General features: G+C 39.6%; 4 protein-coding genes across 4 annotated transcripts in view; 2 read left to right on the forward strand and 2 right to left on the reverse strand.

Annotated features, from left to right (window-relative positions):
• The window catches only part of LOC122691420 (putative protein ZNF720), a 344,658-nt gene that overhangs the window by 284,861 nt on the left and 44,279 nt on the right, over positions 1–15,518 (forward strand). The gene's annotated exons all lie outside the window — the stretch shown is intronic.
• Positions 1–15,518, forward strand: part of LOC122692444 (thymosin beta-4-like) — a 567,005-nt gene that overhangs the window by 43,284 nt on the left and 508,203 nt on the right. The gene's annotated exons all lie outside the window — the stretch shown is intronic.
• LOC122692415 (zinc finger protein 345-like) overlaps positions 10–15,518 on the reverse strand; it is a 564,572-nt gene continuing 549,063 nt past the window's right edge. Inside the window, exon 6 of the mRNA XM_043899991.1 lies at positions 10–3,539. Coding sequence (XP_043755926.1) covers positions 1,363–3,539 — 2,177 coding nt within the window. The 3' untranslated portion in view covers positions 10–1,362. The remainder of the gene's footprint in view (positions 3,540–15,518) is intronic.
• Positions 3,539–8,293, reverse strand: LOC122692440 (putative protein ZNF720). Its single transcript, XM_043900004.1, has 3 exons — positions 8,083–8,293; positions 6,569–6,661; positions 3,539–3,780 (listed from the first exon to the last, which is right to left on the reverse strand). The coding sequence occupies exons 1-3, from the start codon at positions 8,225–8,227 to the stop codon at positions 3,626–3,628; spliced, it is 393 nt and encodes a 130-aa protein (XP_043755939.1). The 5' UTR covers positions 8,228–8,293; the 3' UTR covers positions 3,539–3,625.

Consider the following 15,518-nt stretch of genomic DNA (forward strand, 5'->3'; position numbering starts at 1 on the left):
TTTATTAAGATACATTAATTTTACACAGATGGAATAAAACCTTTTTCAATTGTTGTTTGATCCTTGATTAAAATACACATTACAAGCTTCTAAAAACTGTCCTGTTTCTCTGATGAAATGATCTGAGAATGTGATTTATATGGTTTACAAAATGGAGGCTAATTTACTAAACATGGATGGACATTCATTATATTAATATGACTTTTCCAGAAAGAGTTTTCTATACTTACATCAGATAGAAGAGAAGGTGTCCTTACTTCAAGCCTGCCAGATAATATGCATGATTTCTCTATGTTGCTGTTATAAAAATACCTTAGATTTTCATGAACTATCCTTCTTTTATGCTTAAAAAGCAAGTGACATAATTATTGAAAACTTAGAACAAACTTCTGTCTTACTTTGAATTATTCCCTGAACACTTACATCATGGTGACCACTGAGGTGTTTGACATCAGTGACAAATACCTCCATTCAGAGGTTTAGTGTGTATATAACACGACTGTGTTCTTAATCTTATAAATTGGAGAATAAATGTCAATGATTCCCACTTAATATTGAAGGGCTTCTCTTACCATTGGGCAACAACCATCAAAAACAGAAGTTCATATATAGAGTAGAAACAAATCACAGCATGTAGTAATTTGAGAGTTGAATTACATTCGTTTTGGGTCCTTAATAATCTGAAATAACTTAACATAGACAAGGATACATTAATAATAATTATACCTCTGCAAATGTCCACCCCTTCATCTTGTGATCCATACTAACATATCATATTTGTATGTGTTTTACTTATGGAATACTTGCTACAGTGTTTCTGCTGAGACTAATTCAAGAAAAGTGGTACTAATGACATGCTTTCTAGGATGAATTTTCTGGTATTGAGTTACTTTTGATGTTTGATTAAGCAGTTTTTTACATTTTTTTTTATTTCACTCATGTATCTTTCCAAAGAAAACACTCGTTTTTTCAAAATTGTATATTTGGGACCAACTTTTTTTTTTTATCACTGATTCATTTCTAGGGTTTCTCTGCACTATGTATTCTTTGATTGTGAGTGAGGTGATGACTGTGATGAAATGCTTTGCCACATTCCTTACATTTCTAACATTTCTCTGCAGTATGATCTCTCTGATGTCCAGAAAGACCTGAACTCTGGGAAAAGGATTTGCCAGAGTCTGTACATTTATAAGGTCTTTCCCCGATATGGATTCGCTGATGTTGACTTAAATTGGAACTCTGCTTAAAAGCCTTGCCACATGCTGTACATTTATAAGGTCTCTCCCCAGTATGGATTCTCTGATGTCGCGTAAGAAGTGAACAATTGATAAAGGCTTTGCCACATGCTGTACATTTATAAGGTCACTCCCCAGTATGGATTCGGTGATGTTCAGTTAAAGCTGAACGCTGCTTAAAAGCCTTGCCACATGCTTTACATTTATAAGGTCTCTCCCCAGTATGGATTCGCTGATGTTGAGTTAAGGTTGAAATCTCCTTAAAAGCGTTGCCACATGCTGTACATTTATAAGGTCTCTTCCCAGTATGGATTCGTTCATGTCGATTAAGATGTGAATAATACATAAAGGCTTTGCCACATTCTGTACATTTATAAGGTCTCTCCCCAGTATGGATTCGTTGATGTCGCGTAAGAAGTGAACAATTGATAAAGGCTTTGCCACATGCTGTACATTTATATGGTCTCTCCCCACTATGGATTTGGTGATGTTCAGTTAAACCTGAACGCTGCTTAAAAGTCTTGCCACATGCTGTACATTTATAAGGTCTCTCCCCAGTATGGATTCGCTGATGTTGAGTTAAAGTTGAAATCTCCTTAAAAGCCTTGCCACATGCTGTACATTTATAAGGTCTCTTCCCAGTATGGATTCGTTCATGTCGAGTAAGATGTGAATAATTCATAAAGGCTTTGCCACATTCAGTACATTTATAAGGTCTCTCCCCAGTATGGATTCGTTGATGTCGCATAAGAAGTGAACAACTGATAAAGGCTTTGCCACATTCTGTACATTTATAAGGTCTGTCCCCAGTATGGATTTGGTAATGTTCAGTTAAACCTGAACGCTGCTTAAAACCCTTGCCACATGCTTTACATTTATAAGGTCTCTCCCCAGTATGGATTCGCTGATGTTGAGTTAAAGTTGAAATCTCCTTAAAAGCCTTGCCACATGTTGTACATTTATACGGTCTCTCCCCAGTATGGATTCGTTGATGTTGAGTCAAAGTTGAACTCTGCTTAAAAGCCTTGCCACATGCTGTACATTTATAAGGTCTCTCCCCAGTATGGACTCGTTGATGTTGAGTAAGTAGTGAATAATGGATAAAGGCTTTGCCACATTCTGTACATTTGTATGGTTTCTCCCCAGTAAGGATTCGCTGATGTTCAGTTAAATATGAACTCTGATTAAAGGCTTTGCCACATGCTGTACATCTCAAATCTTTCCTTCTTGAATGAATTTTCGTATGTCTGCTTCGATTTGGTGAGTTACTACAGACTTTTCCACAGGTATTACACTTGCAATGTTTCTGCTCAGTCTGAATATTCTGCTGTTGAATAAGTTTTGAAGATTGGTTAACAACTTTACTATAATCACAACAATCATAAGTCTTCTCTCCAATATCCATACTCTTATAAGTATTAATAGTAAGATTTGAGTTTTGATGAAATATATTCCTACACTTATTATGTTCAGAATTGTTGTCTGAAAATTGATGTCCCTGTTGTTTCAGGAGATATGAGTCTTGGTCAACATTATGGCCAGTTTCATTGCATGAAGAGCTTCTCATTCCATCATGTATACTCTTGTAATTATTGGGGGTAGAGCTCCTGCTTAAGGCATTACTCATTTTGTTACACTTGGAAAGTTGTTCCACACTAATTATACCTCCATATGTATTGAATAATGACGGTTGAATAAGGTGTCTTCCATTATAATCAACATTCCACACTTTGGAACAAGGAGACAATAGTTGTTGGTTGAAGAACAAGAAACCCTTGTTAAAGGATCCCTCAAATTGATTGTATTGAGAATTTCCCCCCTCATTTTTAAGTTTCTGGTCTCCAGACATGTTTGAATCTATATTTAATAGACAGCTATGCTCAGAGTATAGGTTGGAATGAGTATTTGCAGTAGAGACTAGATGACTTTCCAGATTTTCCATATTTCCCTTCAGAGGACATGTATGTTTCAAGAGGTGACGTGGATCTTTGCTGACAAATATACACTCATCTGCAGATGTTGATGACTGAAATTGGTCATCTGAAATTGGTTTTTCCTTATTTGATTCACATCCTTGATTTCTTTTGGCGGTAATGTTTACTTTATGGGAAACTGTACCAACTTGGTTGTGTCCATCATAACATGCTCTCCGCTCTTTACATGCCCTCATAGATTCCCAGTCTTTGGTTAAATGTAAATTTCCAAGGTGAAATCTTTCATATATTCCTAGCTTTGCAGTTAGGAGTAAATCTTCTAAGCCTGGTTTTTGGGTCCTCAAACCCTGGGTGTCGTGAGAAGACACAGCTGAAAGATACCAAATAATTATTAATTCTACTTACTATTCTTGGGGAATATAGATTACAATTTACATAAAACTGGCATACACTTGGCTAGATTAAGCTGAAAACTGAGATAGAAGGAGTCAAGATGGCAGAGGATTCGGAAGACGTGGAGTTCATCTCTCTCCACGAAAGCATCAAGAATACATCTTGAAGTGGAAAAATTCTCAGAGCCCTGAGGAACACGGGCAGAGGAACTTGGACACCTGAAAGGACAAGAAAGATTCCTGCTGAGCCAGGTAGGACAAGGGAGAGATGGAGGAAAGGGAAGAGGAAAAGAAGCCGGATGGGACCCGCAAAACCCTGGGGGGATCTGAAGAGAGGAGAGGTCTCCACATCCAGGGAAGACCCTCACTGGGGGGAGTTCACTTGGGACAGACGGGGAGCGCGTCCTCTGTGGGAAGAGAACACGGCAACCAGCGTGCAGGACAGAGTGAGACCTGTAAGCAGGGTAATGTCCCCTGCCCTGCCCACCCAGCCTGAGAGGGTGTCCTCCGCTGCAGACAAGGGCTGGGTGCTGGAACGTGGGGTTTGGAGAGCAGAACCAGGCAGATGACTGCGGGTGGCCGTGATGAGACATCCTGAGGGGACGGGATGGAGGGAGGAGCTGTGCAAATGGGATGCTTGTGGAGGAAGCGTGAACCACCAGAGAAGCAGAGCGGCGCTGTTGAGTGATGCCCGAAGGGAAGAAGCTCCTTGCAGCCTCTCTGCCCCTGTGCCTGTCCCTGCCTCTCCAGGCACTAGGGATGTCTCCCACCTAGGTGGGTGATCTCATGACCCCCACAGCTGCTTCCTCCTCCCCAGCCTCCTCCCTACCAGGGTAGACTCACGGGCTCCAGGGGCACCTTCAGGGCACACGCCTGTGAGTGGTCCCAATGTACAGGTGGTGCTGAAACCACAGCTGAGCCCCAAGGCCCTGCACTAAGCAAGAAGAGCTGAGATCTCTCCTTGCATCTGTACAAACCACGGTCTTACATCCCATAACTGGCTTGGTAAACTCAGCCCCAACAGAACATCTAGATGGAAATGAGGCTCTGGCAGTCAAGACCAGTCTGGATTTAGCCACTGTAGACTTTGTAGGCATGCACATGAGGCATTTGGGCCAGGTCACAGTCTACATTGCCCCCATAGCACCGCAGCGGGTCCAGCTCCACAATGAATGTACACCTGGGATATGACTACAGTGGATCTCTGCTGGTGACCTGGTGAAAACAACATCTGAGAGACACCAGGGTGAAGTGCCAACATACCCATGGTTCAGGTGAGGCCAAGATCAATGCCAACACAGGGTCACAGGAGAGCTGGCACAGCACATGAAAGATGACACGCAGAGCACTCTCCGAGGAGAACATCCCCAGAGGAGCAACACTCAGTGGCTTCCCTCCCAGTGGGTGTGCTCCAGTCCCACTAGATCAGAAGCACCACAGATCAGAGCAGAGCTCATTTCAGATCTGGACCTCTGCTCCACCAATCAGGAAGCAGAGCCCGCCACAGACAGTGACAGCCACAGAGGAAAGGCGAAGCGGCCCTCAGGATCCGGGCAGGCTCTGGTCACAATAGTAACAATCAACCCCCTCTCAAGGGGATAAGGGCACAAGTCTCTGAACCGCCTCACCCACCAGGGAGCAGACACCAGAGCAAGAGGAACTAGGATCTGCAGCCTGCAGAACAGAGACCACAAACACAGAACATTGGACAAGATGAGATGACAGAGGAGCATGGTGCAGAGGAGAAGTCAAGATAGAAACCTACAGGAACAACAAAGCGAGGAGCAGTTGAGCAGTGTCATGAGTAATGTTTGCTTTAAGTAATTAAATTTACAAACAAAACGTTTTCACAAATGATAATGCCTACTAATTATTGAATCCACTTACCACTCATGTTGATATCTGAGCATGTTCTAATAGAGTCTAAAATAGTAAATGCTACTGACCTAGAACTAATCAGAAATAGATGGCATAAATGATAAAGTTCTGGGATGTTTCATAAGAAACAAGATAGATTTAACAAGGTAAGAGTTCTTAACAAATCAAATGAGAAGTGAGACTTGAAAAATATGGGGAGAACACAGGGAACTCTACTCAATGCTCTGTGGTGAACTAGATGGGAAGGAAATCTCCTCAAGAAGGGAAATGTGTATATGCATCACTTATTCTTTCTGTATAGCAAAACTAACATAACATAACATTGTAAAATAGCATTATTGGAACAGAAAAATTTCTTCTTAAATATTTCTCTATATAATTTATAGGCTTGATAGTGAATAACAATCAGAAAAAAGCACTGTGGGAAATGTTTTAAACTCCCATGTCAATAATTTCTTTAAAAACTCTGCGAGTTAAATAAATATATTAAAGCATTTTAGCAGTAATGAATTGGGATAAATATACTTAACACCTTTAATGTTAGTTCATATAAAAAAAGAGAAACTTTTAAAATTCAGATTTGCATTTTATGATTTTAGTGAGGTGTCTTATACAGTGAAGCAAGAATTTGAGTATGATATTTCTAAGGTCATAGGTGTAGTTTCCAGTGCACTGGAAATTATATGGTAGAAAACAAAAAACATCTGTCCCCAGTATTCCTACAAGTTTGGCAATTTTTTCACAGCTCCACCCACACACTTCTGATTTGGGACAGAATCTTCACTTTTAAAAGGGCTTAATATAGTTATTCAGAAATATGCAGATTTTCTAAAAACCCCCCAAAATGGACGAGTTATCAGGTCATGCAGGTTGCTCCAGGCCAAGACAATTATTTTGGTTCTAACTGTGAATGTGAAAATTAATCACTGGAGAAAAATACACAAATGATGAAAAGAATCAGGAATGGGTCAGGAGATGACGCTCTATGACGGTGACAGAAATAAACCTAGGCTAATCCAAAATCATCTCCACTGAAGCAGATCTTCTCAAACCACATGGCAAAGTCTGATTTCCTCCCCAATGCTTGGCCCTCTCACCTGACTTATCTGCTTCATCCATAGACACATACCTGGGTGTATGGCTGTCTCCATTCTCCTTACATCCCAGGGATCCATCATTTCCTCCAGAAACGTGACCAGGTCCGGCTTAGAGACCACAAGACCTGTTCATCAGAAAAAGGAATATGTGTTTTCTGAGATATTCATCAATTTCCAATCCAATATGTATTCAGGTGAGAGAGAAGTCAAGGTAGAAAGTTAAAATAGCATTAAGAAAAAGAATTTCACCAAATAGTTTTTTGGAAGCATCTTTAAAAGACAAATGCATCAAAATCAGATTCTGATATTATGCTCAAGTACTACTAAGGCAAAACCAGGTAGTGGAATTCCAGTTTTAAGAGGAGAGTGGCACTATTTGATACCACAGAACTTACAGAATTACCACGAACCTAGAATGAATGCAGGTCAAGAAGCAACAATTAGAATCGTACATGGAACAGTTGACTGGTTGCAGATTGGGAAAGGAGTACATCAAGGCTGTACATGGCCACCTTGCTTATTTAATTTCTATGCAGAGTACATCATGTGAAATGCTGGGCTGGATGATTCACAACCTGGAATCAAGATTACCAGGAGAGATATCAACAACGTCAGATAGACAGATGATATCACTCTAATGGCAGAACTTGAAGAGGAACTAAAAAGGCTCTTGATGGGGGTGAAAGAGGAGAGTGAAAAAGCTGGCTTAAAACTCCACATTCAGAAAACTAAGATCATGGCATCCAGTCTCATCATGTCATGGCAAATAGACAGGGGAAAAGTGGAAACAGTGACAGATTGAATTTTAGGAGGGGGTGGGGCCTCCAAAATAACTGCAGATGGTGACTGCAGCCATGAAATTAAAAGATGCTTGCCCTTTGGAAGAAAAGCTATGACAAAGACAGCATATTAAAAAGCAGAGACATCACTTTGCCAACAAAGGACCGTAAAGTCAAAGCTGTGGTTTTTTCAATAGTCACGTATGGATGTGATATTTGGAACATAAAATAGGCTGAGCACCAAAGAATTGATGCCTTTGAACTGTGGTGCTGGAGAAGAGTCTTGAGAGTCCCTTGGTCAGCAAGGAGATCACACCAGTCAATATTAAAGAAATCAACCCTGAATATTCATTGGAAGGACTGATGCTGAAGCTCCAATACTTTGGCAACCTGACTGTGAGAGCCAATTCATTGGAAAAGACCCTGATGCTGGGAAAGATCGAGGGCAGGGGAAGTGAGTGGCAGAAGATGAGATGGTTGAAGAGCAGTATTGACTCAGTGGATATGAATTAGAGCAAACTCTGGGAGTTAAAGAAGGCTAGGGAAGCCTGGCTTGCTGCATTCCACGGGATCGCAAAGAGTTGGACATCACTTAGCGACTGAACAACAAGGAGACAGGTTACATCAAGAAAGAAGGTTACTTTCCCCTGGAAAGTAGGGATCTTAACCTCTACTGGACAAAGCACAAAATTACAGGAGACATTCTAGAATGAATGAACCAAAACCCTGAGAATATATAAGGGATTCTGGAAGCAAGTTATCCTCACCCAAGCAGGCCAGATTCCCGTAGTTCTCTAACATCACGTCCCGGTACAATTCCCGCTGACCGGGGTCCAGGCATTCCCACTCCTCTTGAGTGAAATCTATGGTCACATCCTGGAATGTCAGCAGCCCCTGAAATATAAAGGACATGAACCACGTGAACCTGGGAAGACTATCTAATGTGACCCAAGATGAAACCAGCCAGAGAAATGGTTTTGATGTAGGAGAATGTCTAGTGTTACACAAGAATCTAATTTTTATACTGCCGTATTTTCCACTGTATTTCTCACCCCAGGGAAGGGAATGAGATATGATCTACAGACCACTGTAGAAACTATTCTGATGGAAGAGAAATTATAAAACAATCCATCAACACTGACTTATCTATTTCTGAAAGTTGAACTCGTGTGGCACAGGATTAACTGTCTATCAAGGAAAGCATGTTAGTCACTCAGTCATGTCTGATCCTTTCCGACCCCATGGACTGTAGCATGCCAGGCTTCTCTGTCCATTCGATTTTTCAGGCAAGAATACTTCGGTGAGTTGCCATTTCCTTCTCCAGGGGAATCTTCCCCACCAGGTGATCGGACCCGGGTCTCCCACATTGCAGGCATATTCTTCACCATCTGAGCTACCAGGGAAGCCCCCCATCAAGGAAACAGGAAACATTTTTAAAAAGCATGATGCTCTGATCTAAGAGTTCTGCAGTGGGGCCAATGTGCCGCATTTTTAACAAGCTTATTTTAACTAGTAATCTTGAAAATTCTGATACATGAATGACTGTTCTGAATAGCAAAGAGGTAGACCACTAAGGTAAGAATTTACACTTAACTTTGAATTTTAAGTGTTTTACAAAATTGACAGGTCTGATAGAATACTACCGATAGCATCAATAATCCTTTGAACTACTTAATATATATTATATGCCTTTCTAAAAGTTTTTACAGGGTCTTGAATGCATCACATAAATAATATAAAATCAAAAACATTATTGTTCCACCGTTTTGCAAATATTTTGTCAAACATTCATTAAATGACAGATGTTGAATTTGCTTCAGTTTATGTGAACTAAAATTTAACTAGTAAAACACAAATACACAGAGACAACACTAAAGAAAGTGTATAGTTTTTCTAGGGTCTTCCCTGGTAGTCTTAGCTCCCAAGTCAGGGGGCTGGGTTCAGTCCCTTGTTAGAGAACTAGATGCCACACCCACAGCTAAAGTTTGCCTGCTGCAACAAAGTCTCCCACATGGCTCCAAGATTCTGTAGGCTACAACCAAGACACAACTCAGCCAAACATAAATACGTGTATTTTTTTTTTTAAAGAAATTTATATAACTGGGGAGAATACCAAAACAAGAAAAAAAAATATTTAACATTTTCATGCAAAGAGACATATATTTAATTGACTATATACTTACTAACACTATTAAAGAAAAGCTAACATTCAGAAAACTAAGATGACAGCATCCGGTCCCATCACTTCATGGCAAATAGATGGGGAAAGAGTGGAAACAGTGGCTGACTTTCTTTTTGGGGGCTCCAAAATCACTGCAGATGGTGACTGCAGCCACGAAATTAAAAGACGCTTACTCCTTGGAGGGAAAGTTATGACCAACCTAGACAGCACATTAAGAACCAGAAACTACTCTGTCCACAAAGGTCCATCCAGGCAAGGCTATGGTTTTTCCACTAGTCATGTATGGATGTGAGAGTTAGACTATAAAGAAAGCTAAGCATAGAAGAATTGATGGTTTTGAACTGTAGTGTTGGAGAAGACTCTTGAGAGTGCCTTGGACTGCAAGGAGATGCAATCAGTCCATCCTAAAGGAAATCAGTCTGGATGTTCATTGGAAGGACGGATGTTCAAGCTGAAACTCCAATATTTTGGCCATCTGATGCGAAAAGACCCTGATGCTGGGAAAGATTGAAGGGAGGAGGAGAAGGGGACAACAGAGGATGAGATGGTTAGATGGCATCACTGACTCAATGGACATGAGTTTGGGTAAACTCCAGGAGTTGGTGATGTACAGGGAGACCTGGAATGCTGCGGTTCATGGGGTCGCAAAGAGTCAGACACGAATGAGCGACGGAACTGAACTGATTCATGTTCAGTTCAGTTCAGCTGAGTTCATTCATATTTATGTCAATAAAATCGATATTCATGTCAATAAAATCAGTTCATGTTCAGTTCACTTCAGGCTTTCCTATTCATGTCAATGAAATCAAGATTCTTTTTAATGGGTTAAAATATATACATCTACTTGTGGATGATATTCTTTGTATATTTTAAATACAGTAGGGTGCAAACATATACAATGGTATAAGATAAATTCTTGGTTATGAAACTTTTATTTCTTGAAAAACTGTATCGTTTTGTTGAGCTGTATCTAAGAAATTCAACACAGGTGAAAACAGATTAGCACCAATAGAATTGTTGCAAATATTTTGATAAAGAAGTGCAAAAATGTATCTATGGTGAAACAGATGACCAGCCCAGGTGGGATGCATGAGACAAGTGCTCGGGCCTGGTGCACTGGGAAGACCCAGAGGAATCGGGTGGAGAGGGAGGTGGGAGGGGGGATCGGGATGGGGAATACGTGTAAATCTATGGCTGATTCATATCAATGTATGACAAAACCCACTGAAATGTTGTGAAATAATTAGCCTACAACTAATAATAAAAAAAAAAGAATAAATAGATGGCAAAAAAAAAAAAAAAGTGCAAAAATGTGAATAGGAAGACTATGTCTATGATATGAGCGAGGAGTGTACTGGAAACATCACACTTGGGCTTGAGTGATGAAAACTCCCACTCCCAAAACCCAGTTTCTATCATCAACACAGTGAGTGTTCATTTTCCAAAGCAAAGAGAAACCAAGATGTGGAGTTTCTCCATTAACTGTGAGGGTTTTCACATGTTCCTCATTCCATTTTTCCACAGCCTTGTCTAAAGACAGAGGGGAAAAAAATGAACTCTATAGCCTGATAATCTCAGAGAAATCACCAGAGCCAGTGGACATCATCTGTTATGGTGTAAATGGATCACACGGAAGATGCACTATCAGAACCTGGGCATGTCAGAAAAAACAAGGAAATTATAACTTGAACCTAACATAAAAAATATCAGTTTTATGCAAAATTCATTTCATATATACTTACTCTGTTTTGTATCCTAACAATGTTGTCACGCGACTGTCGGTTCTTCGGTTCTTTGTCTCGTCACAACAAAAATTTGGAGTGACGGACATTAAAGCCCCTTGGCGGGCCACGGCTCTCGGAGGACAGACCGTGTTATAGCTCTTAAATAAATCAGTGTTACAGCTCTATTTATTTAGATAATAGCCGGAAAATCCATCTTCGAGTTGTGAGGACATGTCGATTCCCAAGACACAAAGAGAAGATCGCCCCATCATGCGGGGGGGAGAGAGAGAGAAGAAGGAAGAGGGCTTTGACTCCTCTTTTTATATGTTTCTCTGACCCTGGGCCTCTGTTATGTAAATCGGGCCTAGGCAGGAGCGTTGTTTGTTTTACATGAGGTTCTCACTCTGGTCGTCGGACCTTCCTTTGTTCTATTTTCGCGGACTTTCCCTTCCAGGTGGACGGTGGACGGACAGGCAGTGTGTTTTTCTTATTAACTCTCTCTTGAGAGACTTCATACTCAAGATGCTTTTTGGGAATTGGGGCGGAGGTCTCTTTCTTCTGTAATTTATTCCTGCTGTGCCTGGGCGTAGGCCTGCCTAGCAGAGCAGAAGTCTCTCTCTACCTGATCTAAGTTGGGGTGTTTTATATCTGAAACCAGCTTGTAGTCTTATAATAACAGGAACTTAGTTTGAAACTGTTGGTGCCTCTCAGAGATAAAATAGACAGGGGCCAAACAGGAGACCTAACAGGATGGTCATCACTGGTCCCCAGAAACAGGAGGCACCGCTGGGATGATTGGCTGGTGGTCAAGCAACAGAGCTGTGTTCTAGGAATCTTGTGTTTAGTCTGAAGTTACCATCTTTCACCTGGATGGGCTCCAGTTCTGTAGAAGAACTCAAAGACATTGTTATACATATTTCTTTGAGTAGGAACCAGGACCCGTCTCAAGGCTGTACCACCATTTGACTGTTTCCCCTCTGTTTTTGTATTTTTTTTCCTTTCTTGATTAGCAATTGTTTGAATCTACCCTTTGGAACTCAGGGAAGGTGAAGGAGGCTGAATAAAGCCTATATTTTACAGTACAGCAGATCTGTACTCCAGAGTTGCCACCCCACAGAGTCCTGCTCAGTTTTAATTTAGGGAACAGGGCAACTATGACTGTGATATTTGTCAAAACGGGGCTCAAGTCTTAGACCTGAGCCTTGTATGATTAAAATCTCAATCCCTTGGTCTGCCATTTTGTTGTAACATACCCAGTTAGTAGTAGCTGGAGAAGGGATAACTGGAGTTTTAATAGACAAAATATTTTTTTTTTTTTTTTAGAAGAATAGGCCTGAAACCCAGTCTGGACCTGGCACTTCGGGGAGACTTTTAGCCAGGTGGCCAGTTGCTTAGTTTTATAAAAAGTAAGGTAGAAGTTACTAGCTTCTAGCAGACATTGTTTTGAGAATGGTGGCATTAAAGCCTGACACGACTCAGAAAACTCAAGTGTTTAGCAATACAATGTCTAATCTGAAATTGCACTCATAGTAACACCTGATTATTTCCCAGGATGTCTGAACCATCGCTGAGTACTCTATTTTGAGTTTTAATTGTAAAATTTTTTAATAGCCAAAGCAGATGGCACCATTAATGATGTCAGTGTTTCTCTAGGTATGAGAAGATGCAAGAATTGGGACTCATAAATTCTCTTGAAAAGATCTAACTATCTGAAGGCCTGTTCTGACAGTTTTTTCCAGAGCATCGAGTGTCTCATTCTTGATCTTCACCCTGAACTCCTTTCAGGGCCGTTGAAAGTCAGCAGTTGCAGTGGCCATGATATAATCGCTGTAGATGTAGATGGCAAGTGTCAATCTTCAGTTGGCAGAGCCCCTTTTTGTTCATAAACTTGACCACGACTTTGAGGGGGGCATTTCATGACCATTTTATCCCATGGTGCTGAGAATGTCTATTCTCAGGTTTGGCAAAGATTTTGTTGACTGGCCACTCAATGTGCTGTTACTGGACTAGGCCATAAAACAGTATCTAAAATTCTCTGGACCACCTGTCTTACTAGCCTCTTGGTCCAGGAAAACATTCCCTCTTGTTTTTTTCTCATATCTAGAGTTACACTGCCATCATTATTGATCTCATAGGGAACTATATATTATGTTATCAGAGGCCTCAGTCACACATTTGGCACTGTAAGAAATGGCAATTTTGTAAAACAGGTGAAATACAGAGAACATAGCCAGCAGTACTAGCAAAGTCACGAGTAAGATGTATAAGCTTCTATTAGATGTAGCCCAGTATATCTCAGGTCATCTGACTTAGTCTACTCTGCACGAACATTTATCTTTCAGAGAAATTATACATTAGCACCACCATCTATAAGGCACACAGCCCAGTTTTCTAGTGTTACTATACTGATTATTTTTAGTATGATTTAATTGTTTTTAACACAGAGGAGACTTTAAACCTAAATTACCATCGCCTGGTGTTATCTATATAAATTTATCTTATAATTGTGGGAGATTTTTTTCTTTTGCTAAAAACCTTTTTTTTTTTTTGCTCTGATTGAGCTTGAGGAATAGAAAAAGGCTCAAATTTATGGCCAGAGTCAGAGTAGGCATTATTAATTGGCCTGGTGAGGGGATCTCATCTAGTAATATCACAGTGACCTGAATATGACTATAATTTTTTCAAGTTAATTTTTTCAGGGCCAACCAGTTAGAGTCTTGTAGTAGAGAAATTTACCAAAGTAACCCAGAACTAGATACAGGTGATTGGCCACAAACCCAACAATTGGATTGATTTTTAAAACTGGCATAGAATCAGGCCTATGATAGAAAAGCATTTGATTTATACACAAAGGTCTAAGAAGTCAAGAGAACACTATAAACGATCATATGAATCAGGTCCAGCATCTTGGACAAACTGTCTACCTCTGATGTCGTTGTCTTTTCATCCTGGTGTACTATAGTATTTCCTGTTTGAGCATCATTTTAAGGTGAGATCAGGTCAGCTGTCTTTTCTATAGACCAATCCAGTGTAGGGGCCTCTGGAAGTGGGAATTAATCTAAGAGTTAATTTCTCTTTAGTTTTATTGTGCATGAGCTAATTAAGAGTACCTGATAAAAAGTCCTCTTATCCAGGTTGGAGACAGTCTCTTAAATTGTCTTTTTTCAGTCCTGCTTGCAGGTCATCAGGCATCTGATCGTCATCCAAAGATAGATTACTGAGATAAGCTTCAGAAACAAACTTTTACATTAATATCACATAACAGAATTGATCATAGACTTTTTATTTTGCTGAAACACTTGTAGGATCTCAGACTGAACTTTTAATATAAAACAGGGCTGGGAAACTCACACCAAAGGCTTATCACAGATTTTGCCTAACAAATCTAGGTGAACTCTTTTTTTTTTTTTTTTTTAATTTAACCAACCAAATAAACAGTTTAATATCTCTCTTTGGGATGTTTCAGGGGCCCTCTTAAACATCCCAAAGCTAGCTAGATGTCAAGGGAAATTTAAAAGAATTCGATTCAGGAAGTTTTATCGAAAAGATTAATTAAAAGCTTTACCTAATTGGCTCTAACCAGTTTTTTATGACTGTGTCATTTATGACAAAATCTATTTATTTAACTAATTGTAATCTAATTTTAGAAAATCCTGATCATGCATAACTCTTTTTAGTATTTTTTAACACTTTTTTTTTTTTACTGAAAGCATACTTCTTGCTTTCTTTTAGCAACCAAGAGCTAACTTTTATATTAGCATTTTATAGATTGGTGAGCATAAATGCCAGTGATAATTTTTAAAACCCTTGTTTTCTTAAAACATTTTAGGATGGCATCAAACATTATTCATTTATAGTCCCAAATCTCTTTAGTTTTTCTGTAAAAGGAAATCAGTGTTTAGTAGTAAATGTTTCAAAATCTTATTTCATTTGGCAATGACCTAATTATTTAATAGACTTTCAATACTTAGTTTAGCACAACCCTTAGAAATTCAAGTTACCCTAATCTGGAGAGACTATTTTAAATAGATATTCTTAAAGAATAATTATTTTTAATAGAGTTTATATACAAACTCATACCTCATTTACATTTTTTACAAGTTTTTTTTTTTTACTCAAGGTAATTTCTTTGTCGACAAACTTGTAACAGGTATAATATTTAACTTATATTAAACCTAGGTACAATGAAAATATTTCACTTAATGTTAATTACTCTAAGACATGTCTGTATTAGATAGGGCAACAAACAAACAAACATTAATATCAGGTATTTAATACTGAATATCTCTCAGTTCAC

Source organism: Cervus elaphus, chromosome 4 (genome assembly GCF_910594005.1).
Source record: "Cervus elaphus chromosome 4, mCerEla1.1, whole genome shotgun sequence".
Lineage (NCBI taxonomy): Eukaryota > Metazoa > Chordata > Mammalia > Artiodactyla > Cervidae > Cervus > Cervus elaphus.

Coding starts and splice junctions, on each gene's coding strand:
- LOC122692440 (XM_043900004.1), bottom strand. CDS start 8,227: ATGTCCTTTATATTTCAGGGGCTGCTGACATTCCAGGATGTGACCATA. Junction 6,662..8,082: donor CGGGAATCTGGCCTGCTTGG/GTGAGGATAACT, acceptor TCTGATGAACAG/GTCTTGTGGTCTCTAAGCCG. Junction 3,781..6,568: donor GGAGACAGCCATACACCCAG/GTATGTGTCTAT, acceptor TTGTCCTTTCAG/GTGTCCAAGTTCCTCTGCCC.